The sequence below is a fragment of the Lycorma delicatula genome, chromosome 1 (assembly GCF_047948215.1).
Source record: "Lycorma delicatula isolate Av1 chromosome 1, ASM4794821v1, whole genome shotgun sequence".
NCBI classification, from domain to species: domain Eukaryota; kingdom Metazoa; phylum Arthropoda; class Insecta; order Hemiptera; family Fulgoridae; genus Lycorma; species Lycorma delicatula.
Genome location: NC_134455.1, coordinates 144,814,644 through 144,841,143, shown reverse-complemented (window position 1 = coordinate 144,841,143; position 26,500 = coordinate 144,814,644). Strand labels below are relative to the sequence as shown.

General features: G+C 31.5%; 1 protein-coding gene across 7 annotated transcripts in view; it reads right to left on the bottom strand.

The window, feature by feature from the left end:
• The window catches only part of LOC142323571 (NACHT and WD repeat domain-containing protein 2), a 182,548-nt gene that overhangs the window by 133,898 nt on the left and 22,150 nt on the right, over window positions 1-26,500 (bottom strand). For 6 of the 7 annotated variants that reach the window (XM_075363384.1, XM_075363419.1, XM_075363411.1 and 3 more), the window contains exons 2-3: window positions 12,062-12,202; window positions 6,839-7,500 (exon numbers count right to left, since the gene is read on the bottom strand). In XM_075363384.1, coding sequence (XP_075219499.1) covers window positions 6,839-6,906 — 68 coding nt within the window. In that variant the 5' untranslated portion in view covers window positions 6,907-7,500; window positions 12,062-12,202. The remainder of the gene's footprint in view (window positions 1-6,838; window positions 7,501-12,061; window positions 12,203-26,500) is intronic. The other variant, XM_075363394.1, reaches the window with a different exon arrangement.

Here is a 26,500-nt window from a genome sequence, read left to right as displayed (position 1 = left end):
GAGAATAAAAATTGATTGTAGTTTGATCAAAAATTATATCATTAACATAACACAAATCTTACCAATTACATTGTTTTTGTTATTTTAGTTATTTATTCCATCATAATAGATAATTCATAATTTTTAAATCATTAAGGTTTTCTTACTTTTCATACTTATAATTATTAAACTTTGACATTAACTTTATTGGAAATATTTGCTAAATACTATGGATAATAAGGGGAAGAATAGTAAAACTAAATTAAAGGGTAGCTAATGTTAAAAATGGTGAGATGTAACTTGCAGATTTCAAAAGTTCCTTCCATCCTTTTTAAATAACATTCAGTTGGTAGTAAGGACGGGGTACCAGGTAGTAAGGTTGAGGTAGCAGTTGGTAACAAGGTAACCAGAACATTAGGACCGTGGCCTGATACCAAAACGGCTGGGTGTCTACAGACTTTGTAAAAAAAGAAGGTATGGTTCTACATAAAAGGGAAAAACTAGAAAATGTTATAATACAAGGTCTGTTCAGAAAATAATTGAACTTTATTTTTTTTAATCTTTATTATTAATTTTACATGTAATAGACAAAAATAATTTTTTTTAATGTTTCTCTAAATGTGATACCATTTCTTGAATTGCTTTTTCACGTACATTACAAATCTGTAAATACAACTTTTTTATCACCCTTAGTTTTAAACAAATTATGCTTCAAAAAAAATTAAGGGAAAATATAGTTAAAATCTGTAAAATTTATAATTTTTCATGGCCATTCCTGTGTTAGAATGATTTTGCTGTTGCTTTTCTTTTATAAATAGCTTCAGGCACATCCTGAATGAATGTCCAACATAATCGGCTAGCATGTTAGTATTCCATTTTCCTTTATAGCAGCTTTCCATCACCAAAATGTCTTAGTGGAAATGTTCACCGTATTCGTCACTTACATCTCTGAGGTTGAAAAAATCCAGATGCGAGTGGAGGAGATATATTTTCAAAGACATATTACAGCCCATAGCTCTGTGTGAAGTAAGAAGTTGATTAACAATATCGTGATACTTGTTGGATTTTTGTTTACCGAGAAAATTTTTACAAACATCTTTAAATGAAGCCCAAGCTGAACTTTCTACATTGTTTAACATTGAGTTAAATAAATCATCTTTGACCAACTCCCTTGTTTGAGAACCAACAAATTCCTTCTTTAATTTTTCCTTCACTTATATTCGAAAATTTCTGCCTGATGTACAAAAATCCAGGACTGTCCTTCTTCATTGCTTTTACAAAATGTTTCATTAGTCCTAGCTTGATATGAAAAGGAGATAAAAATATTTTTTTGGCTTCAATTAAGGGCTCATGAATAATATTTTTCCCATTTGGAGTTAAGTTGTCTTGTTTCTTTCACTCTTTGGTAACATAATGTTTATCCCTAGCTCGGCTTTCCCATTCGCAAAGAAAACACATGTACTTAGTATAGCCAGCTGCATGCCTAACAAAATAGCTATAACTTTCAAATCACCACATATGTTTTTTATAATTCATTTTTTCAAGAACGTCTTTCATCACATTGTATGTCTCTTTCAAATTAATACCATAAGCAATTGGTATTGAAGGACATTTGTTACCATTGTGTAGTAGAACCACTTTTAAACTATACTTGGATGAATCTATGAAAAGGCGTCAGTCCTCAAGTTTATGAACTTGTCCTAAGTGCAACAAAAGCTCATCAATGTTTGTGCAATAAACCAAATTATATTCATCAATAAAGTACTGAGAAAGTTCTTTTTGTCGGCTTTGAAAGACTGAAATTTTTGTATTTTTTGAAGTAAATTCCAACCTTGCAGTCTAACAGTTCAGCATGATTTTTTTGATAAATTTAAATTCCTAACCAAGTCATTTAATTCATCTTATGATATAAGATGTGGCTTATTGGAAGATAATTCAAAATCAAAATCATTGTTGTCTTCTTCAATACTGCCCGATTCTTCATCGCTGCTTTCCAAACATACATTCAGAGGTGGGTCAGGTGCTGCAATAATTTCACTGTAAGGTACAGGCCTGATTCCAGATTACAATGAAGGATATTTTACAGTATGTTTAGATTTTTTATAATTTCCAGACATGCTTGTTAAACAAAAGTAACAATTGGTTACATGATCCTTTGGTTCATGCCAAGACATAGGTACATCAAATGGCAAAGCCTTCCGTGCACCTTTCAGCCATCCTCTTAAATATACAGAAAAATTAGTGTATACTATATGAGCAGCCCATGTTTTATCTTGATCACCAATTTTACACTGAAAGTACAAATGATATGATTTTTTAATTAAAGATGTAATGTCTTTTCTACTTGATTTTATGGTAAACTTGCCACATACATAATAAAAGGCATCCACATCATTTAGACAATTTCAAGGCATTATGACACTGCACTGTTAACAAACTTAAGACAGCAATAAGACTGAACAAAATTAATTCATTCCTAAATCCAGTGCTTAATAGAAACAAACGTAGTTGTGTTTTCAGTTGTTTTGATCTGCACAGACATGATTAATCTTGTCCATGAAGGCTCACTGTTCAGTATTAGATATGATATCATAATATGTGACTATGGTATGATTTAATTTTTTGTCTAGTATTGTTTATTTATAGCTTACAAATTATGTTAACAAAGTTAAACAATAAAAAATGACCTAACAAAATACAATATAGGAGCTTAAAATGCTTACATGCATATAGGAGCTTAATATGTTACATGTCCTTTAGTTAAAATTTAAAATTTTTTCAAAAATGGTGGATGATAGAAAGATTCTGAGTTTATATTCAGTTTTAGCATCAAAAAACAGATTAAAATCATGTATCACATGTTAGCAAGCAAAAATTATGTTTATCAGTGTTACTGGTCCTTGTCCCTTTCAAAGTATTCCCCTCCTCCATTCACACAGATTTCCACTTCACGAAGCATTCTTGGATAGCTTCATTTCAAATGGCCTTTAAGGTCCATGACGAATTTGCTTTAATATCATCAATAGTCTCAAAACAGTATCCTTTCATCACTGATTTTAATATCGGAAATAAAAAAAAATCGCAAGGAACCAGGTCTGGCGTGTAGGGAGGCTCAGGGAGGACTGTCATTTGAATTTTTGCACAAAACTGATGAATTGACAAAATTGAATGTGTGGGCGCATTGTCTTGGTGAAGAAACCAGGAGTATATCACCACCTCATGGGATTCAAGGGAACTCTTACCCCTTTTTACGGATTTTTTCACATAATTGTTGTAAAACTCCTTTATAGTATGCACCTTTATAGCATAGATGTTTTACTATCAAAATCCTTTCCTCAAGGTTTGACCTTGAGACAAGAATTCAGTATGTACAATTCCATTAAAGTCGAATGAAGAGAGAGCATCACTTTGACATCAGATCGAGACTGATGTGCTTTCTTAGGGCTTCTTCATCCTTTGCCAATCATTATGATGATTGAACTTTTGTTTCAATGTCATAGCCATAGACCCTGCTACGACTTCTTCTGTTATAATCCTTTGCATGAATGTTTCTTTGTCATCGGCTTGTTCAAGAAATTGTCGACATACTTCCACTCAATGTTATTTATACTATTCGGTCATCAAACAAGGAACTAATTTTGCTGCAACAAGATGCATGTTCAATTTTTCAATCAAAATGTCATGGCATAATCCAATCGAGCTGCTAACCTCTTCTGCAAGTTCCCTGACAGTCAACTGGGGATTTGTATGCACCAGATTGTTGATTTTCTGAACATAGGTACTACTTACTACCCCAGATCCATAATCCTAGTGTCCTGGTGGAGTCTCTCTCCTTGTTCATTGCTAATTGTGCCAAGATTTCTTGGGAAGAAATTAATATGCAAATGTAGAAAATGTATTTTAAGCAACATTCAACATTCCACAGCTCAATAGGACTTACGAATTTCTTGTACTATGTTTTCTTCTTTTTTGAGGCCTAAAAAAATTTTACCACCTTTATGAAGATTTTCACTCTGCTAATTTGTTTTGGTTAAGACTTCCTTTAAAAGTGGTACTGTAAATCACTATTCAAATATGAAGTCCAGCAAATATATTTTTTTTAAGTTTGGCTTTACTTAATTGTGTAAAAAATTAATTTGATATGAAGTAGAGAAAAGAGAAGGTCATATGAGACATTTTTATTACCTAGTTCAAAAGAATTTCTCTTTGCCCAGACTTTAAAAAAAAAATGCTTTTCTGTTGCTCTGCTATCCCATAAATATAAAAAACAGCAATATTTTATGAACTCATCTTGAAGGCTTGTTAATGTTGACCTTCAATCCCCACAAACATTCTGATTGTACTTCCTAAACTGGTAATACTTTATTTCATTCAGAATTACAACTACATTAATCTTGTATGTATTTCTTTCACTGAAACTGAATAAATTACTGGTATAGAAATTACTTCTTATTTTCATTGTGAATTAAAACTGATTTTAAGCTATATTTAGTTGAATCAATAAAAAGGTGCCATTCTGTAGGTATATGGTCTACTACCAGCTCAATCATTAATACATCAATATAGTATCATTAAACTGATGGTAAACATACCCCATACTACAGAGATAGCAAATAGCATAGAGATTTTGTTGCCTTTCATTCACTGAACTAGAATCACATTACAGCTTAGCAAAAACATGAGGAGCCCACTTTTTAAGTTGATCCAAATTTTATAATCAAAATAAAAAAATTACATTTTTTTCATTCCTTTTGTTATAAATATTTGTTATGATTTTGTATCTTGTGGTTTTAATATAAAATAGTACAAAAAAGTAGAAAATTTATGTGGTAATCTTGACAAGGTCTATGGTGAAAACGTAGCATTTTGAAAGTAAATGGACATAAAAACATACACAACCACAATGAACACAGGCTGTCTTTACTGGAAGTAATCACAGACAAAGGGAACATTCCATTACCCTCACCACTAACTGCAGATTTGGTGACTAGGACATAATGAAAATATTAAATTATGATAGAGTAACATTCAATTAATGATACAGTAACATTAAAATGCAACGTGCTTTTTTATTGGTTGACATTTAAATTACAAGAAACATATAAATAATAAAAATGGTAATTTGATCTGTTTTACCAATACACTTTCATCTGTATAAGAGAAATGGTTTAGTTAAATATCTTACAGATTTTTTGTGCTTGGTAAAATAACAAAACGTTTTGAAAAAGTAATCTGTTTAGTTTTTTAATACATAATTCACAACATTAAAGTAAAAGGGAAATTTTAAGCTTTTAAAAGGGAATTTCATGTAGGACAATAACAATGCATGAAAAATATCATGTCTGCAATATGAGGTAAACCTTTCAGTTGAATTAATGTTTATCACAGGCTAAAGCAGATGCCTGGACAAAATAATTTCCTGAAAAAAGTGTGGAAAATGAACCTCTGCAATTCAATTACATGTACTGAAAATTGATAAGACAGTTCTCGTCAATTAGTGAACAACCATAATTGTCAAAAAAAAGGAATTTGTTTGGGAATATTCATATTAAATTAATATTTCACATAAAATTATAACTATATATGTAATGCTTGTGTATCTACCAGAGTGCAAGTGAAAATATTTAGCATCCATGACACTTCAACAATTCAAAATAAAAGAAATTAAGTTTTTGAGCTCTTAAGTGATCTGTGATGAATTAGCTTCAATGTTTTACTCCTGTGTCAAGGAGAGTAAATATAAATATGTAGTGCAAAGTTTTATCACAACAATGAATGTCTTTCAAGATTGTGCTCTCACATTTCTGCCTTTAATAAAGTCAACTTCTCATTTAACATACAGCCCTGCTGCATATTCGCTTCTTTGTATAACTCTATCCAATTATCACTTATTCGGATCACTATACAGATTTTTAGGGAGGGAAAAGCTGGATTTTAAAAAAATATTCACAAGAAACAAGGAAACTACAATCAACAGGAACAACATTGAAAAGTAATTAATAACGGATCTAGACTGTATTGATAGTAAAATGTATAAAATAAATTATTGTTAATATTTGAAATGCCACATAATAACCCACATGTACGCTGAAGTAAAACTTTTAAAGTAAAAAACGAACAGTGTATATTTCAAAGTTTGTATTTATACAATATCATATTTTACCATTTCAAGCCCAGTTAATGGTAATATTACATAAATAAATTGTTAACTTTATCTGAGTTAAAGCTTTCTGGTTTGAAGTAAAGCAACATATTACTGTACACAGCATGTTTTACACCCAAAGTATGTAAGCTAAATAACAATACAGCAATGCATTGCATACTATGGCATACCATAGTGTAGCAATCTTTTTTCTTCTATGAAATTAAGGTAAGATATTAGGTAAGATAAGATTAGCTAAGATAAAAAATAGCAATATATTAAGTGCATTAAGATAAGATTTAGTTTAAGATAAAAAAATAATAAGATTATTAGGTATAGTATCATTGCAACCCATGATGTCAAGAAAAATGTCATTCTCCTTGTTTCCTTTGTCTTGCAAAAAAATATTTTCCTGCCAGTAAAGTATATTTTTTCCAAATTCATTTAAATTTGAAAACTTTAGTAATTTTAAAACTTCAGAGCTTTTTGCAGGTTTCAATCATTTTAATTAACAAAAATTATTTTTTTTAATCTAATTTTATGAACATAAACCTCAGTAAGAAGGTGCTCTACATTATATAACTTCATTAATAACACACATAATACTAAATAAATTGCATCATACAAATTATTAACATAATATATAATAGATAGATATCATAAATTAAGTTTTAGTTTTATAGCTAATTACTTTAGTGAAGAAAAATTAATACGTACTCTTCAGATCTCTGTGACGCTGAATCTTTATCTTTATGTGCTTGTCTTGAAGAACAAGAACTGCCCATACTGTCCTTTAATCTCTCTTTATTTAGCTTTTGCTTGGATTGTTTATTCAAGTCCCGAGTGATTGACAATAATTTTTTATTACAGCCATTACTACTCCACTGTACAAACAACACTGTACGCACATTCTTTTCAGCACTAACACTAAACTACAAATCAATCGGTTTCCTATATAGAATATCCACCATTTGTCGGATCGTTAATCACTTCAACAACTGCTACAGCAAATAATGCATATAAATCAGATTAACAGTCATATTATAGCCAAGATGAAGTATGTGTTATACTTGTATCTAATCAATCACTGAAATTGTTTTAATAACAATAATAGTATGAAAATATAGACTATCAATATATTTCTTCGTTATGATATTTATATCACGATGGCTATTCATTGTCAATGAATCAACATTTTCAATGACTTTTTAATAATTTTTTTTTAAAACTGTTATGTTGCTATTAGTTTATATTCAATACAAATTACATAAATTTAATAAGTACTTTGATTATGTTAAATAGCATAAAATTATTAGTATTATATTTGCTTTAAATAGGAACAAAATTTTTCTTTAGTGCTGAAATTCCTCTCTGTGCTGCTGCATAAAACAAACAAACAAACAAAAAACAATAAAAATTTCAAAGATTAATTAATCTGACTTAAAAAAAATCATTATAATGTAATATACTTTTAAATTAATGTATTTTTCAATTCTTTAAATCTTGCTTTTTGAAGTCTTTCTCTTTTTCTGTTTAGCCTCCAAAACCACTGTAAGGTATTACGTCAGAAGATGGATGAGGATGATATGTATGAATGTAAATGAAGTGTAGTCTTGTGCAGTAACAGGTTGACTATTTCTTAGGTGTGTAGTTAAGTGAAACCCAACCACCAAAGAACACTGGTATCCACCACGATCTAGTATCCAAATCCGTATAAAAGTAACTGCTTTTACTAGGATTTGAACCATAGAACTATCAACTTTGAAATAAATCAGCTGAATTGCTAAGTCTACATCAGATCATAAATAACTACTAGTATTTACAACTTAATAACTATTAATTTGGGGAAATTTGAAGAATTTGAAAAGTATTTACTTTACTTTTTAGCACGATTTTTTTGTTTTAGATTTATTTAATTTTACATTTTTTAGTTGTATTTAAAATATGGATAGGTCTACAAAAAGTATTCTCTGTGTAAAAAAATTGTCCACAATAAACACAATGGCAAGAAAACCTGAGCCTTGAAAACTTGATGATAATAATAAGAAAAGGATTACAGAAAAATTATATAAAGATACTATTGCTCTCTGAAGTTAGAGAAAAATGTGTTTCTATTAGGTATCTCGTTTCAGTTGTGTGGATGATGAAAAAAATTACTGGTAACTGATATAAATTCTACAAAATGGGATATTAATAAATTGTTTGATTAAGTTTTTTTTAAAACTAAGTATGCAAAGACTACATGGATATGAATCTGAATTAAGTTAAATTTTAATTTGTAGATTTCAACAATTACTCATTTTCTCAAATTTTATTCTAGGTATTAGTTCCATCAGAGTTTTGCAAATGCAGAGACTGTGCACCAAGGAGGATTGGACCTGTTCTATATTATTAAGTTTTAACTTGCTCCAAGAGTAGAAGATATGAAAAAGAATAGTTAGAATACCAAACTACTTTGATTTTAAGGATAATTTGAGGGCAGGAAATAAATGATTTCAATTTTATTTAACTGAAGGTTTGGGTCAGCAAAGAGTCCCTGACCTATTTGACATTATTGATTTTTTATAACTACTAGAAAAATTATATACGTTGAAAATAAAGTTTGAATATCACAATATTTCCTTTTGCTAATGAAAGGATTTAAGGAAATTAAGAATACCAGATTGTGCAGCACATCTGAAAATTCTGATGTTATAAGTTTTTACTGGCCACCATAAAACATTACGCTGAAAAAGATGGAACTGAATATTGGCCAATATTTTATGTTTTAACTTATGTTTTTTTAATTTTTCAGAAGGTAGAAAGAACTCATTCTTAAAAACGGTTCCAATATTGTAATATTTAAATTTTTATTAATTAAAAATGATAGAGACATGATGAGCTTATTTGAAAGAAAAAGGCATGAAGCTCTTCTTTTTTATGTGATTTAAAACATTTTTAAAAGGTAGTATACAACTTGAAAATAATATCTTGAATATCACAACACTTCATTTTTATTAATTTAGAGGGCTGAAGAGTAACGACCTACAGAGTGGCAGCAAGAGAGCCCAACCTCTTCGACATTATGCATTTAAGCTTTCCTTATAGTACAACACATGAAAAAAAAATGTTTGATTATCATTATATCTAAATTTCAAATACTCTAGTGTTCAAATACTTAATGTTTTTTAATTAAGAAGTTTAAGCAGTAGAGGCCTACTATCCCCTCCAGTGTAAACCTCTTTTCTTGCAAAGAACTTTTTTAAAGTTGATGTGCATTTTGAAAAAGAAAAATTTTAACATCTAATTTTAATTGAGAAGAAATAAGTTTGAAAACAGAGTAGAAATCTCTGATATCAACTCATTAGTCTTAAAATTATTAAAGTCAAACAAATCCTGAGTCTTTAAGTAATAATATACATAAAAAAAAATTAACTCTAAGTTTTCAGTTTTTCTTGATTTTTTCTGTGAAAATACTTTGAGAATTAGAATGAAACAGGCTACTTCTCATTATGCTGTAACAATTCAATACTAAGTAGATAAAAATGTATGAAAAGCAGCTTCAAATTATTTACATACACAATGTAGTTTTTCATTAAGAAATCTTTAGTTTAAATTATCTTAAAACAACTTACAATGGGTCAACCACAGGAAATAAAAAAAATGAATCATTGAAATTTGTTCAGATGGTATCATGGTATTTGACATTAAAAAAATGATATATGAGCCAAATTAAGAACTTCACTTTTTTTAGACTGAAAACAATCAATTACTTATTTATAACAAAACAAAAAATAAACATCCTACATTATTATTCAAAATAATTTTTGTTAATAAACAATTAATTAATAATTTTTTTTATAAACAATTTGATAGAAATTTATACATCCTACATTATTATTCAAAATAATTTTTGTTAATAAACAATTAATTAATAATTTTTTTTATAAACAATTTGATAGAAATTTATATTTCTAACTCCATTTATGAGAACATGGAAGATATCTTTTGCATAAAACATTTTCCTTATAATAGCTTTTTTTAAATATTAATTTTATTTCTAGAGTATTTTTAAAAACAAAAAAAAAAACTTTGCCATCATTATTTTTCACACCATAAATCAACCAAACTAATAAAATGGGATTGCTTCACATTGAAACACTTTTAAAAATTTTGACCCTTTAAAAGTTTTTAAATTGTTTACTTTTAAATGTTTTTAAAAGGAAATCAATCTGCCGGTAGATACAGGAGCAAAATTTAAAGCATTGAAGGATATTGGCTCATTTGTTGCCGCCATTGGCTGCTAAATTCATGATATCATTTCCTCACATGCTGTGTAGTTACAACATTTAAGGCATAAACAACTTCACAATTAATAGTGATTTTTTAATTAACAGCTTTTTTTTACAAAAAAAAAACCACATAATTGGTCATACCACTTCTTGTGTTCATTCAGGGAGTGAAATAGCAATACCTGAAATGCTTAGTTTAGAAAAGTAGTGAACTGCACTTCCATCAAAGGCTGAATTATTTGTTGGTAAAGAGCTCTCTCATAACATATAATCATATCACATCGTTAAAACCATCACTATCAAGTCAATCTACAAACATCTCACTGCTACCCCCATTCCAAATTAAATAGGAAAACCTTGTTTTCTAACGTCCTCTTGTACGATCAAAAATTTTGTGTTCATCTAGGTTACCTTTTTTCTTTTTCCTGTTTAGCCTCCGGTAACTACCGTTCAGATAATACTTCAGAGGATGAATGAGGATGATATGTATGAGTGTAAATGAAGTGCAGTCTTGTACATTCTCAGTTCGACCATTTCTGAGATGTGTGGTTAATTGAAACCCAACCACCAAAGAACACTGATATCCATGATCTAGTATTCAAGTCCGCGTAAAAATAACTGGCTTTACTAGGACTTGAATGCTGGAACTCTCGGCTTCCCAAATCAGCTGATTTGGGAAGACGCGTTCACCACTAGACCAACCCGGTGGGTTTCATCTAGGTAACCTAAATTCTCACAACATCCACTACTGTCAATACAGCTTTCCTATTGTATAAAGTAGTATTTCATTTTTTCCTCAGGAATAAGCATATTTTTAGTGTCATTTCAGTTGCTTTCCAAGGCCCTCTTTAAAAATTTTATGATTCAAGAAACAGCTAGGTTTTATTAGTGAAAACTGAATATTTTCATACTTCCCTTTGTAAGTATTTTTAATATGACTTACTGAAGATGTTTCATAAACTTAACTAGGATTCAGCTGTAACATTATTTTTCAACAAAGAAATATGTATTAGAAATATAATGGTAAACTATAAGATATTTCAGATGCTTATTTTAAAGTAAAAGCTTTATTGTAGGGAAAAATTAAAGACAGAATCAAGAAAATTTTCATTATCAAGTATTAATGGCTTATAAATATATTATAACTATTATGGCTTATAAATATATTATTAATAGGATTATAAATATATCAAAAGTAATAAAAAAAAAAATTGTTAAGGGCTTTAATCTGAACACCTTCTACTGCATTCTTTTCATATTTACTTGGATGTAGGTATTATAATGGAACTGTGAATTATTGTAATTTTATAAACATTTAGGAAACTGCTGCAGAGAATATAGATGAACTAAAAATTTATTAATTTTTTTAACTAATTTAATTAAGACTTGGTTATTGCTAATATAGCCTATCCATTCATATTGTTATTATTTAGTGTCAACTTTGTTTACTGTATTTATAATTGTTGCAATACATTTATATTAAATAATATGATTATATCAGAGTGTTAATATTTAAAAAATTATCACTCCTTATGTACCATAAGAATAAAATCACAATAGTTAATTATGAAAGTTCATATAAAGATAAATATAAATGTACTGATGTACTAATTCAGTATTACTAAAACAATAAAATAATTACCACATGATTTTAAAAAATTAATTTTACCTTAATATCAATTATCCACAATTTTTTTCTTTTTTAAATTGACAAAAATATTCTAATAGAATCAGTTTTGAAGAATGTTGTTAATGCTTTACACTGCTCGGTTATAGATTATTCCTCCCAACACAATGTACTATTCTAATCCTGAAATTACAAAGAATAAATTAATACATAGAAAATCAGTAATTTAAAGTAACAAAACACAATTGATAATAAATACCCTAGATTACAAATAAGCTTACAAGAAATATATTATAATTTAATTTTTAATGTAAATTTTGCCATTAAATTATGGTATATACAGAGTGATTCCAAATTGCACAACAGTCAATCGAGAGATGATTTTATAGACAAAAATAAGAAAAGAAGTTTGTAACTTCTATCTCAATTAGGTTTTAAGAAACCGGAGTAAAACACGAAAATGTTTTGGAGGAGAATATACTTTTTTAGGTACTTTTTTAGGAATAAAATAACTTTGTTAATAAACAAATAACTACAATTTCTAGTTAACTTTGTATAAAATTTAATTCCGAGAAAATTGATCCAAATAACATCTATTAAAACAAAACACACAAACTAGATCAAAAAAGTGATACGATTTTAAACGGAACAGTTTACATACACATGCTAAAGATTATAACATCGCTTTCATGTCTCGCAATGAAGTGTATGAGAACGTTACAGGAGCAAAATTATACCCATTCCATACAACACGTGTACAAAAGCTATTAACCACTTGATTTTGATAAATGGATGAAAATTTGTCGACTGTTAATTAAAAAATGTGAACATTATTCCGATTTCCTAAGTAATATTCTAATTACTGATGAATTCTGTTTTACAAGAAATGGTATTGTAAATTATCGAAACACTGACATTTGGGCAGAAGAAAATCCCCATGAGACTGATACAGGTCATTTCCAAGCACCTTTTCGTTTAACGTGTGGTGTGGTCTTCTTGGTGATAATCTCATAACCCCTTTTTTCTTACCGCCAAGGCCCAATGGAGAGCGATACTTGCATTTTTTTGCAACAAATGTGATTGAACTCTCGAAAGATATTTCACTTGCCGATAAAGAGGGGAGATGTGGTTTTTCAATGATGACGCACCTGCTCACTACTGTCATGATGTGATGAAATATTTAAGTAACACATTTTATTAAGTAATGGATTGATCGAAATGGACCAGTAAAATGGCAATCTCCCGATCTCACGGCAGCGGACGTTTTCGTTTGGGGTTGGATGAAGTCGTTAGTATACTCCGCTCGTATTGGCACGCAAGAAAAATTGAGACATCGTATAATAGAAGTGGGAATAAGCTTATTGGTAATAATAATGATACTATTAGACGTGCCCGGTTAGCGTGGATTCCCCGAGCTGAACTATTTATTAAACAGAATGGCGGCCACACTGACCAACTGCTTTGAAGAAATGTTTGCAGCTTTATCAAGTAACCAATTTGATATTTAATAATGTTTAGAAAAAACCAAAAAGTATGCGATTTCTATTTTTATAAATCTATTATTTATTCATTTTTTTCTGTTTTTTATAAGTTTTCCATTTGTTTTCATTTGCATTATATTGTTCAAACGTTGATGAAAATTTTTCTGTTTAAAATCGTATCACTTTTCCGATCTAGTTTTTGTGTTTTGTTTCTAATTAAAGTTGAACTTCTCAAATTTGAGTTTAATTTTAATAGACGTTATTTAGATCAATTTTTTTAGAATTTAATTCTCTACAAAGGAACTACACATTTTTATCTTTTTATTGGTAAATTAACAAAATTATTCTATTCCAAACATAAAAAAGTGTATTTTCCTACAAAACGTTTTCGTGTTTTATCCCGTTTTTCTTAAAACCTAGGTGAGATAGAAATCTGGGACCACTTTTGTTCATTTTCTTAGATCAAAAACCATATTTGGAAGCACCAAATTTACCCATTGATTTGTACTTGAAGAATTTTAGTACAGCTTAATTTCTCAGAGGCAGCAGAAAGCAGGGCTAAATGTTTCGTAAGCCGAAACTCGGTAACGAACCGTTTTCTGGCCTAGGTTTATGTAACTTTTTTTTATTTTGCCTATCAAGTCATCTCCTGAGAGATTGTTATGCAATTTGAAATCACTCTGTATACACACACACACACACACACACACACACACACACACACACACACACACACACACATATATATATATATATGTGAGTATGATTAATTTTATCCGCAAAACAGTAAAATAAAATAGTCAACCAAAGTAGGTATTAACTAAACAATATTATATTAAACAAAATTCATAATTAAGCTATTCTCTAAATCAAAGATGGGTGTAGTGGAGTATGATGGATGTGGGAGGTCAATTACACAGGCTTCTGCTGCCTGAAGAAAAATACACACACTCATATACTCAAACGAATGCATATGTATGTTTCATCCCACTCTGGTGTTGCAAAAATACCAAAAAATCCAAAATACCCTTACCGACTGTCCAAAAACTATATTATGTATATTAAACTATATTACTGTGTTAAAAACAATAAAGCTTAGAGTTACTCTATTTGAACCAACTGGTTTATGATGATATGAAATGGCAGTATGATGGAGTAAAATGATAATTCCTCTAAGAATTTCATTTGTAACTAAAGAATATAGAAGTATTAGTGTACATAAAAATCTACAAAAATTCAACTGGGAATTATTGAAAAATTATTTATAAATTTAATTATTATTTAAAATTTACTTGATGCTATTTATATGTTAACTAAACAGAATTGTGCAACTAGAATCTAAAAAGGACAAGAATATTTATTTCCTAAATAAGTTTGCATCTCTTCTTGAGGTGTAATACAAAAGTGAGAGTAACTAATTAATTAATAAACTAATTTATTAATTTTCTGAAGTAATTAATAATTAGTTCAGAAAATTTCAATATTAATATGTATAATATCACCTCTCTTGAAGTAAGCAAGTTGATTTCATTATCAGTTTGCCTAATGTAATTGTAAATAGTTAGCCTCCCAAGAATAACTAATACGAGTTTGTTGAATTTGTTGAATTCTTAAAACTTTTCTTCTTTTTGCAAAATTTTTCTAACTCTCAAATAAAAGTTCCAACAAGTTTGTGAGATTTCTCCGACTATGTTGACATTCCCATTCCAGGCAATAAAAAATTCCAATGTCTGACCCTCCCTTAAGGCGTGCACAAGATATTTATTCTAAAATAGTTTATTTTGAGTTCTTAACCTTTTTTAATACTTTCACACCGTCTTTTGTACTAAAAAAATAAAATAAATAAATGAGTAAATAAGAAAACAAAATAGTTATCACAGGAACTTAAATGAAAATAATTAAAATAGTGGAAGGATTTTCTTTATAATCACATTAAAAGTTCTGATAATTAAACCGCAATATAAAAAATTCTCAAAGTATTACAATGCTAAATTACAGTTCGAAAACCTTTTATTTTTTTTGAGTAAATATAAAAAAATAAGTCTTAGTAAATATGGAAAAACAGAGAAAATGAAACCAAAAGTTCTTCAGAATAAGAAAATAACTCTTAAACTTTTAGCTCTTCAGAAATTCTTATTTCCTATTTTATTAGCTCTCCTAAGACTACTCCATTTTTTCAAAACCACTCATCAGTGCATGTTAGCCTCTTCTTAGTGCTCTAAAAATGTAAACTGTTTACTGTTGGGATTATTTCCACCCCTAAGCGAAGACTATTGACATGTTCAAAACTTTCAATTACAGCCTCGCAGTTGGAGGAACAAATAATAGAAATTGAATATTTTAATAAAAATTAAAATTTGATTAATTTTTGTTCTAAAAAGCAAAAATATAAGTTTAGTATTCAATCCTTTGTTTTAGTCCTACATATTTTTTTATCGTTTATTGTCAGGCCCCGATCCAGCTTTTTCACCACCCTTTACATATGATTATTTTGTAACATAATTTTTGGAGGTATTTTTAAAAAGTAAAACCATTTAAAAAAATAATAATATCAAAAAATACAACACATATTTAAAATTTTCATTTCAAAAAATTAATAGACAATATACATAATTAAAACATGAAATAAAATAAATTGATTTTAAAAAATATACAATTAATAACAATAACTTTTTTTGCAGTGGAAGGTGGAAGTGCATTTACACATGAAGTGTCGGGCTCCCACTGATGGCATTATCCAATTACCATCAGCAGACTACCCACTAAAACCACCCTCCTTTCTACCAGCACTCAACCCGGAACCCTTTAACATATTACTTCTGGCCGAGTCCTCCTATACTAGCCTGAGAAGGCCGCTACCTAATTTTCGGGACTATCCAGGTCAACCTTCTTGGTCCTGAGAATAATGCCGACGAATCGAGTTACACTCTCCCAGCTGCTCAGATTACAGAGCATCATCGCAACCACGTTTTGGAGGCTCAGTGCTCCGAGATCCGTCTTTAGTGTCCCTCGATCTGCCATCCACCGAGCACATTTGAAAAAGGTAGCTCGGCGTCGTCCTATACGCCGGGGCAATAGTGGCAGTCGGGAGACGACGCTTTCCCTATGACATGGAAGTAAGCGCGGAAGTACCCGTGACCCGTTAAAAACTGGGTCATGTACTACTCCACCTCTCCGTGCCGCCGCTCCGTCCACGGTCTGACCAGAGGGATAAACCTTACTGTCCATCGTCCTCTGGTCTCGTGGTCCCAGGTCTCTTGTCATGCGAGAAACGTGCGAGTGCGTTCCTCGTTGGCAGTGGTCTGCCCGTCGCCTTCTGTAGGTCGCCTGGCGCTTCCTTGCCAAAATAGCAATGGGTATGATGCCGGTGACCACCAGTACTGCAGGGTCGGAAATCGTTTTGAAGCAAGGCCGCGGTGCGTTGCACCTGTGCAAGCCGCTTCCGGTTTCTTTCAACTCTTAATGTCTGGGCCCACACTTTCACCCTCTAAAAGGACGGAATGCATCGTGGACATCATCAATCGTCGTCTGCTGGCCTTCGGTCCGCCGAAATTTGTCATGAGCCGGCTGAGAGCAGTTATGGCTCTCGCAGCTTTGTCGGCGGCTCTCCGAAGCTGCTCAGCAAAGCTGAGTTCCGGTCAATCATCATACCGAGGTACTTTGCGGCCGGCTTGGTGTTGACAACCTCCACCCCGACCCGCAAGGAGAGAAGGTGTCGATACACTTCTTCGTTAGAACCACGATCTCCGTTTTGCTGAGGGCTAGAGACAACCCATGGTCGTCCAGCCAGGCACTGACTCTGTGCATAGCTCGGCTGAGGCTCCACGTCCCGGTATAAATAATAATAATAATGCCCCGGATAATTCCAACCCCACGACCGTGCATAACATCTACGCACACGTCCGAGGCGGGCAACGACTTTGTACTTCGGTACTTTCACTTAGGTCGGCCAACAGGGAAATAGTTTTGCTCAGGAGCTCCCTGTGGAGTACGTGATTGGCGGTTCCGAACTATTCGAACTGGTTGCGGTTGTGCTTCTCGGTTTCGCTGTTTGCAGCGGTGACCGTGATCGGTGGTGGACACGACCATGATCTGTTTTGCCGACATTGGGCGGAGTGCGAACGGGGAGTACTCATCCCTCTTCTCGGTTGTGGAGCCGGGTTGAGGGTGGGCTGCTGTGAGCTTGCTCTGCCGAAGTCTTGCGCCGTATAGCGAGTGTCAGTTACTTCGGCCCTTGGCAGGGATTATCCATTGGGTAAGGGTATCGGAACCCTTAATGCTATGTGCGAGCTCTGGGATGTCGGTATTGTGGGTCAGGCAGTACCTGACTCCCCGGCCCGGGTTAAATTTGTGAGAAGCGATTGACTGGGGAACCCAGGCAGGATAAATGATCTGGAGCACGTCCAACAGCTCTCCGCCCGCACCTTACGACATATTGACTGGCAAAAAACCTCTTTTTATGGAACAATCTACTTCCACATTATCTGTGGCAGAGAGTCCACACAAAAACCCTCGTCTTAGAGAAACTTTGGCTTCAGACCCGAAGCGAAGGAAGAGTTTCGATGTTAGTGATAAGGAAAAGTCGGATAGAACTAAATTTCCGCCGAAGAATCAGTCAGTCATACCGAAGTATTTGGTTGTACGAAGAAGTGAAGGAATTTCACAAAAGTCAGTCCTTTCGTGATTTCGCGTGGAATCACGGATGCCGCCGGAGGACCATTCATGGAGGTTAGAAACACATCCGTTGGACTGTTCGTCGAAACTGTCAATGATTTACAGTCTTCGCGGTTCTTAAAGCTAAGAAGATCGGCGTAATGGATGTTGAGGTTTCATCTCATGGCACTTTGAATACCTCTAAGGGAGTAGTCGTGTGCAGAGACTTATTAAACTGCACTGAAGAGGAAATAGTGGAAGAACTTTTCGAACAGGGTGTTCGAATTTTAGAATTTTATTTATTCTGGTCGAAGCTAACTTATATTAAAATAAATATACAATTATTTGCAATGCATTATATTAAAATATAATTAATTTAATTAAAATCGGTATACATTAGACAATAATAAACACACGAAAACTGTTTTTGAAAATTTCCAGTTTTTTCGAAAATTTTTCCTATTTTTGAAAAATGAGTAAATTTTCAAATAATAAAATTTTAAGACTTAAAATTAAATAAGCATTTATTTTTAAAATGTTCTTATGCTTCAGTTTTTTTTTTTTTAGTAATTAGTATCCGCTTGAAAAAAGTAGCGTTTTAGTATATTTGTCCACCGACAAAACTACTTGTCCAATAGGACCGATTATAATCTCGAAACAAGTTATATGTAAATATTATATGAAAACATATGAATAAGAATAATATGAAAATACGTACCGTATTTCTCGCGAATACAACGTTTTAACAGTGCGTTTTAACAATTTTCATGTTTTCGTCACTTTCCCGCTTCACACAAAAAATTCTGTTACTCAACTCAAATTAATCAACTCCTTAAATAACAATAGGGTTCACTGTTATACAAAATATTTTTAAGCGTTTATCGATGTTCACTTTTGAAACTTAACCTCACTGTCACTCGTCAAGGAAATCCGTAAGACTAAACAATCCATCTCAAAAATTCAGAACAGTTCTTTTACTCGAATTTACTTCAAATGAGAAAGTCGGCAATTTGAAAGACTATTTATTGTAAATCATCAGAATAAACGATGACAGATTTGTTGTAATTTTATGAACGTCCTTATTTCAAACTATATTTCCGCCATCGCAAATGTATTTATCACATACATGATGATAAGTATCATCATATATATTTCATGAATATTATTTCCCGATTCTACATCGCCTTTGAAATGAAAAAAGGCAAACTTAAAAGTATAAAATGAAATCATGATTACACAAAATGCTGCAGCAGTGTAGTGCTAAACATGATCGTCCGATATCGCGTTACTTCTGCAATAGTCCGAATATTAATCAGAATATTGCGAAAAAAAGAATCACCTCTGTTACTTCAAATGGGTAAAAAGTCCAAATTTATTAAGGTTTTTTTTTTGTAATATCAAGAACGTATTTAATAAATTTCACAGTTTTTCGATGGTCGCAGCAATCGCAAGAAAACGAAATACCTACTTTTATTAAATGCTTTTAATAAATACTTTTAACAAATAGTTTTTTCTTTTTTTTTACATTTCCAAAGTAAATGTTCAATAGTTATATTAGATTTATGTTAAAATTTTATTAATTAAGGAAAGGCGCGTTATAAATATGAATAGCACATATTAAGGCATTTCTATATAAATAAAAAAAATTAAGCTATTAGTTAAAATGATAATACATATCTGATTTTGCTTTTTCCTTAGGTTAGACAAATATTATCTTATAACTCATAGGTTGCTCTAAAATGTCGCTATACTTCGAAATTATCAATAAATTCGGTTATTTTTATAAATTCATTTAGAACGACTGCATAGTATTACATTCACGACTATAGAATCTATAATGATACAATATTAATACGGAATGTACTCGATCAATATTGCTGTTGATATTCCCACCGATCTGTAGTATCGAAACGCAAGAATTAAAAGCCTGGACTTTCTTCAGTACATACCATCAACACGGTAATATTTTCAATTCAGACACTAATGTTTAAGTATTATCATTGTAACTGACAGCTTAAGAATCTCTTTGGTCATTAAAAATTTATAGCTAATTTTAAAAGTATTAAGAGAAAGATAAATGCTTACAAGTAATTCTTAATAGCAATGATTAACTGAAAAAAAACCTGGGTAAAAATTTCAAGGTTACACTACAGTGATAAATAGGGCTTTAAATTAAATAAATAGTTTCACGAGTAAAACACAATAATAATTATCGTTAAAATTGAAGGTAGAAATGTACATAACAGAAATACACGCAGAGAATGAGAGAGAACAAAACTTAATATCGCATGACGTTCAACAGGTGAACAGGTGTACGCCATCCCACTGTAAGACAATGAAGGAACTAAAACTATTCGTTACGACGACAAGAATAACGTTTACAAATTAGTTACAGCAAATCTAAAGTATTTATTAATCTGTATATCGCTCACAATTTCTCTTCTCGTTAATATGTTCAATTATGATAACAGAAGAAACAGATTATCGAAGAAGGTTCATTGTTCACTAATAATATTAATTAATCGTTAATAAATAATATTTATTAATCTTTACTAACTGTTAATAATGAATATTTTAGTCGGCAGAAAGTACAATATTTTCAAAGAATGGAAATCTTACAATTTAATAAACATTTTAAATATATTTACATCTGAAAACGTATGACTAAACTACCGTATATTCACCTTAAAAGTCATCAATTATGATAATAAGCAAAAAAATCCAATATAAAAGATTAGATTAATTAATAAAAATATTCGTTAGATTAATTATTAAAACTTTTATAAAAACGAAAATAATGTTAAAATATTTTCCGACTAGAAAAAATATTGAAGAAAATTAAAAGTTATGTTAAAAATCTTCTAAATAATATTAATTTTTAAAAATTTGTAAATATTAAACAAAATACGTCAAGAACGATCAACATTCGATTCTTTATCACTGAAAAGAATTGAAACCCTTATTAGAGGGTAAACGATCTTTTAGAATTGTATCAATCCTCAAGAATGATTATACATCCTTTTTTACTGTACTCTAATCACGAATGAGAGATTCGTATGGCAATCGGGAGATTTGTTCGCCAGGCCAGGATGAAATTAGACCTAACAAATAAATTGCGACTCGGAAATAGAACTGAACAACCGGTATCTTTCAAATTTAACTGAACAGTTAGTCGACCTTCTTCACAGAAAGAGTTTAGTCCAGCACAACCCCTGCAGATTTCTATAGATATGATATGTAGATTACGAATGAAAATATTTTTTACTCTTTGCAGTTATTTACATTTTTTGAGGCGACCACTTCTTATTTTACGGCTTAATATGAGTGTCATTTTTAAAGTAAGAATCGTTAGCGTATATATCGAACAACACAAGTTGACGATTTGGAATACAATTCAATAGGGAACGTATGTTAACTTGTGTTGATGTCAATTACCTTCAAGAGTGCATCAAACGTTATTTTTCAGAAGTATTTCATCGACTGTATCGATCTTCAGTTCCATCGAGGTGTAATTTGTTTTTTACTGTACAGAAAAGAATGACTTCAAGGCTCGCATAGTGACGAGAAAAAAGATACGGATGGATGTCTGTTTGCAAATTTGAGACTGAACTCTTAAATGATACCTGCATGCTTTCCGACCGAACCCAAAAGATCAAACAGGCATTTTTAATTATGAAAGTTTTGGCGATGGTTTTCTGGAACCGAAAGGCATTCTCCTGTCGGTATGGCCTACTCGCTAAGGGATTGTACCTGCTGCACGATAACGCTCATCCTCACTTCGCTTAGAACAGTAGCAAAGGTTTCGATGGAAGGTATTGGAGCGTCCTTCACATAATCGGAATCTGGATCTGTGTGACTTTAGTCTTCTGAAATTAAAGGAAATTTTGAGCGGCAAACGCTACCCAGCAGAACAGAAGTCACCAGCTAAATCGACACCGACTGGTTCAAAGAACAGGTGGCATAGTCTTCAACAAGGGGATCGTCAAGCCATCTCTCGATCACAAAAATACTTGAATATCGACAAAAATTATGTAAGAGAAATAACTAGACATATATTCACCCCCTGATCACCGGCGGAGTGGTAGTGTCTCGGCCTTTCATCCGGAGTTCCCGGGTTCGAATCCAGGTTACGCTTGGCATTTTTCATACGCCACAAAAAGTCTATTTCATATTCCCATGCACAAGCTTCAAGATGAATTAATCACAAAAAAAAAAAAATAAATGAAATATTCTAAGTTACAATAAACCTTTTTATAAGTTTACAATAAAAATATCCTAATTTAAAAATTGATCCTTGTAGATTATGATAAAGTTTTTTACTTGCGAGAATTCCAGTCCGAGATGCACAATTATTATGTATGGAAATATTATATCTTACCGTACCAATGCACAGAAAGATGGAAATCAGTAAAAATTAATATTTTAAGCTGCTATAGGTAATAAATGTATAAATATATGTGCAAATAAAGTAGTTATAACAATAGAATTTTGAAGAGCGATTCAGTAGTAATCCATTGACTAAGGGGTTTACCAAAATTAGAAAATATTGCCGAAAATTTTTTAGTTTAATACCAAACACTCTTTATTTAGATCTGACAACATGCACGTTAAGTACCGTGCCTTTATTAAGGTGAACCAGAATAGCCGAGTTAAATCAGTGTGATGAGCCCAAAACCAAGATACGTTTTTCTTTGACTAACCAATATTCTAAAGTTCAAATTATTAATTAGATAAATTAACCTAATCGCTAATATTACGTATTTTCTTAAGCTTAACTTTTAATATTTGTTTAACGTAGATTGAAATTTTAGAGTAGATAATGAAGTACGAGTAGAAAAAACTTGTGAAAATATTAACATAGGTATTTTCTAAATAAAAGTAGTTGTTCGAAGAAAAGAGTGTTAAATCACTTTTAACAGAGAAAGAGATACAGAGTTTCTCCTCAAAGAGACTTTTAACACAAGATAAAGCCCAGTTCATACATTCCGTTAAGGTTAAGTATTCTGCAATATCCAAATATCCTGCAATAAACATGCTTCAGCTGCTTTTTTTTAAGACAGAATAAAAAAGGATACCAGAAAGCTATAAATGAGCATACCAGACTACTCTTACATGTTTATATATCTTGCCATAGTATTCCACACAGTAGAAAACGATAATCAGCACCTATCTTTCGAAAATGAAATTTGCTGTAGGTAAGACGTAGAAATAATTTCTAAAAATTAAAAATAAATAATGAGATTCTGGAGAGAATATGTTAAGGAAGAAAAATCACTGAAATTAGATTGTATTTTGTGAAAAAAAATGTATTAAAATAACGAATTATTAGAGCCTCGTAAAGAGCGTCATGCTTTACGGATCGGAAATGCGGAAGGTAAATAACGCTAATACGTACAAACCGAGTAAAATAAAATTGAATTAACAAAGCGGCTACAGAAAGCCAAAGATTGAGAGACTGATGAACAAAGAAATTTGTAAATTAATGAATATCGAAAGAACATTAAACGAAGAATTAGAGGAGACTTCTAAAAACTCAGTTTGGTCGTAAGAAAGGGGTGGAAGAGGGTAGGTGGCTAGACAGGAAATCGTAATGGATACCGCCAAAGAGAAGGAGAAGAGAACGTCCTAGAAGAATGTTGATAAATGGTGTAATGGAAGCCATGACGGGGAGAAATTCAAGAAGAATTTTAACATCAATTAAGGATGAGTTAAAGATCGGGGACGTAGAAGCGAACACGACTGTAAAGCCCATTAAAATACTTCATGCATTTGAATCTCGAGTAGATCTACGAAATCTCAGACAAGGCTCGCATCTCTTCCCGTGCCATCCGGTGCTCCTCGAGTCTTCTAGTACCCCGAAGCAGGTGAAGCACCCGATTAAGAATGGTCTGCTTCACAACGACGAAATATGTGTCACAATACTTGCAGTAAACGAGTATATAGGACGAATTATTTTAATTTGATCCCTTGAAGTTTTACGCGAAGTTTGATTAAATTTATGCAGAATAAATTTATATTTCAATGTAGGAGAAAGATAAAGGAATTTTATTGTTGTTACTGTAAGAGAGGATACTGACGAAATCATCACGGTCAATCGAGTGAGAAAAATATAAAAAATGTTAAACATCGATCGCGCGGTTTACCCGGCTCTCTTACTGATTATATCGTTAAGTATGCACAATGAACCATTTTGCACAGACGGAGCAATCCGTTGCACTGTAAACAATCCGTTTACAGGTTTAGCCAGCGTTCCTTGGCAAACTTAAAGATTACATACAGAGCTTATATTTTGTTTTTCTTGTTAAGATTTTAGACAGATTTCATAAGAACCTATTTTAATGGGTACCATGATTCGACTTCCGGAAAATTTCGAAAAATCTTCGCTTTTCACGTCTCCCAGACCCCAAAACAACCGTCAGTTTATTTATATATATATATTTCACTTTCTTGTAGACACGATAACTGCCGTATTTTGCGCCAATTACTTTCAAATTGATACATAAAATATAACGACCCAAAATCTCGGTTGAGTTCGTTAATTGGAAAAATCGGACCATGAGAGTGGAAATGGGCGTTTTTTCGAAAAAACAAAATATCGCTGTAACTTTCTTATTAAGCAAAATATCGAATTCGTTTAAAATTCCTACTATTCTTTCGATAAGAGCCCCTAAAACTTATCAAATAAAGTTTTTTGATATCACCAACCATTGACCCAGGGAGTGGAAAAAAATGGGTTTCGAAGAGAAAAAGAATCATACCTCCCTTAATAGGTACGGAATCGAATCGGTTTAAAATCTTCGTTAGTCGCCTAAACATTACCTAAAACTTTTGTCTGTAACAATTTTTGATATGACCAACCCTTACGGTAAGGGATGACCAAAATATTGCTGGAATTATAAGAAGATGGAGCTTGTCGTATGCTAAACGTATGAAACTTTTATCACATGCAACCATTATCGTATTGATTAAATTTGAAGTTTTTCTTAACTTTAAGGTGGAAATCTTTTTCATCCCCTAATTATCACCGGTGAAATCTACCTCCGCCTTCCGCCGTGCCGAAAGGGATTTTTTTTTTTACAAAGTAGCCTGCTTATCTCTAAATAATTCACCATTCTCAGAACTATACGTTGGTTACATCAAGAAATTCATATCTTAATTGTTAAAGATATTTTCTTACAGTGGGGGCATGAAATAAAAAAAATAAATAAAAAAAAAGCAGAAGAGGGATTGAATTTTGGTCATGTTCTTGTATTGTATTTTTATCCATTATATTAAACTTTTGTTCCACTCTGCTCGCACATGGCCTCATATGGGCTTGCTTCATCGGGTACCAAATGTTCCGATGCAAGATTGCGACTGTGATATTATAACCCCAATAAAACTGTTGGTTATACTAAATTTTATAATTATTTAATTGCGAACTGCTGGTTATAATATCTGTAGGGATTAGATATACTTTTGAGTAGTTTGAAATCAGATAAGACGTTTCATATTATTAACATTAACCAATAAAGTAATATAAAAAAATTCTGATGTAGAGACCACGTTTCTTCCTTGTACGCCTATTAAATTACACATACCATTTTTTTTTTTTTTTAATTGAAAAATACATAAAATTTTATTTCATTAATAACTATTGATATTTTTCATTTTTGTATTTTTTTATTGTAATTATTGAATGAATTATTATTTACCGTAATTTTCTTTTTACAATCAAAGGTTAATAATTATTAATAAATCAATATATTTAAATAAAAAAAAGTTACAAAAAAAGGAGATGAAGTCTGATGCGAACCGATGTGCCTTCCCCTTGTAAGATCCAAATATTTCATTAATTAAAATTTCATTTGGCTACAACTCTGGAACCATGAAAATAAGTACTACTTATGATATATCGTTGAAAAGCTCTCAATGAGGGCTTATTACTAAAGTTAAGAAAAAATCCAAAATTCAAATGTTTTGGATTTCGGGCTTTTTGGACAATTTTTGTTCAAATTGATTGCAATCAAAAGTGAAGGTGCACAACTAGATGTGACAACAGTCCTAAATAAAAAATTTCAACATCTTACGGCTAATCGTCTTTGAGTTATACGAGATACATACGCACATACGTACGTACGTATAGACGTCACTCCGTAACTGGGTCAAAATGGATTCAGGGATGGTCAAAATGGATATTTCCGTTGAAATCTGAAAACTGAAATTTTTCGCGATCACAATATTTCCTTTACTTCAAGAAAGTAAAAAAGACTTAAGCGTCTGGTATCCGTACTCAATTTACTTACCGAAGCTCCTATAAGAACAGGTGTCATGAACTCGGTAAATATTTAGAGCCAAACTTAAGAAT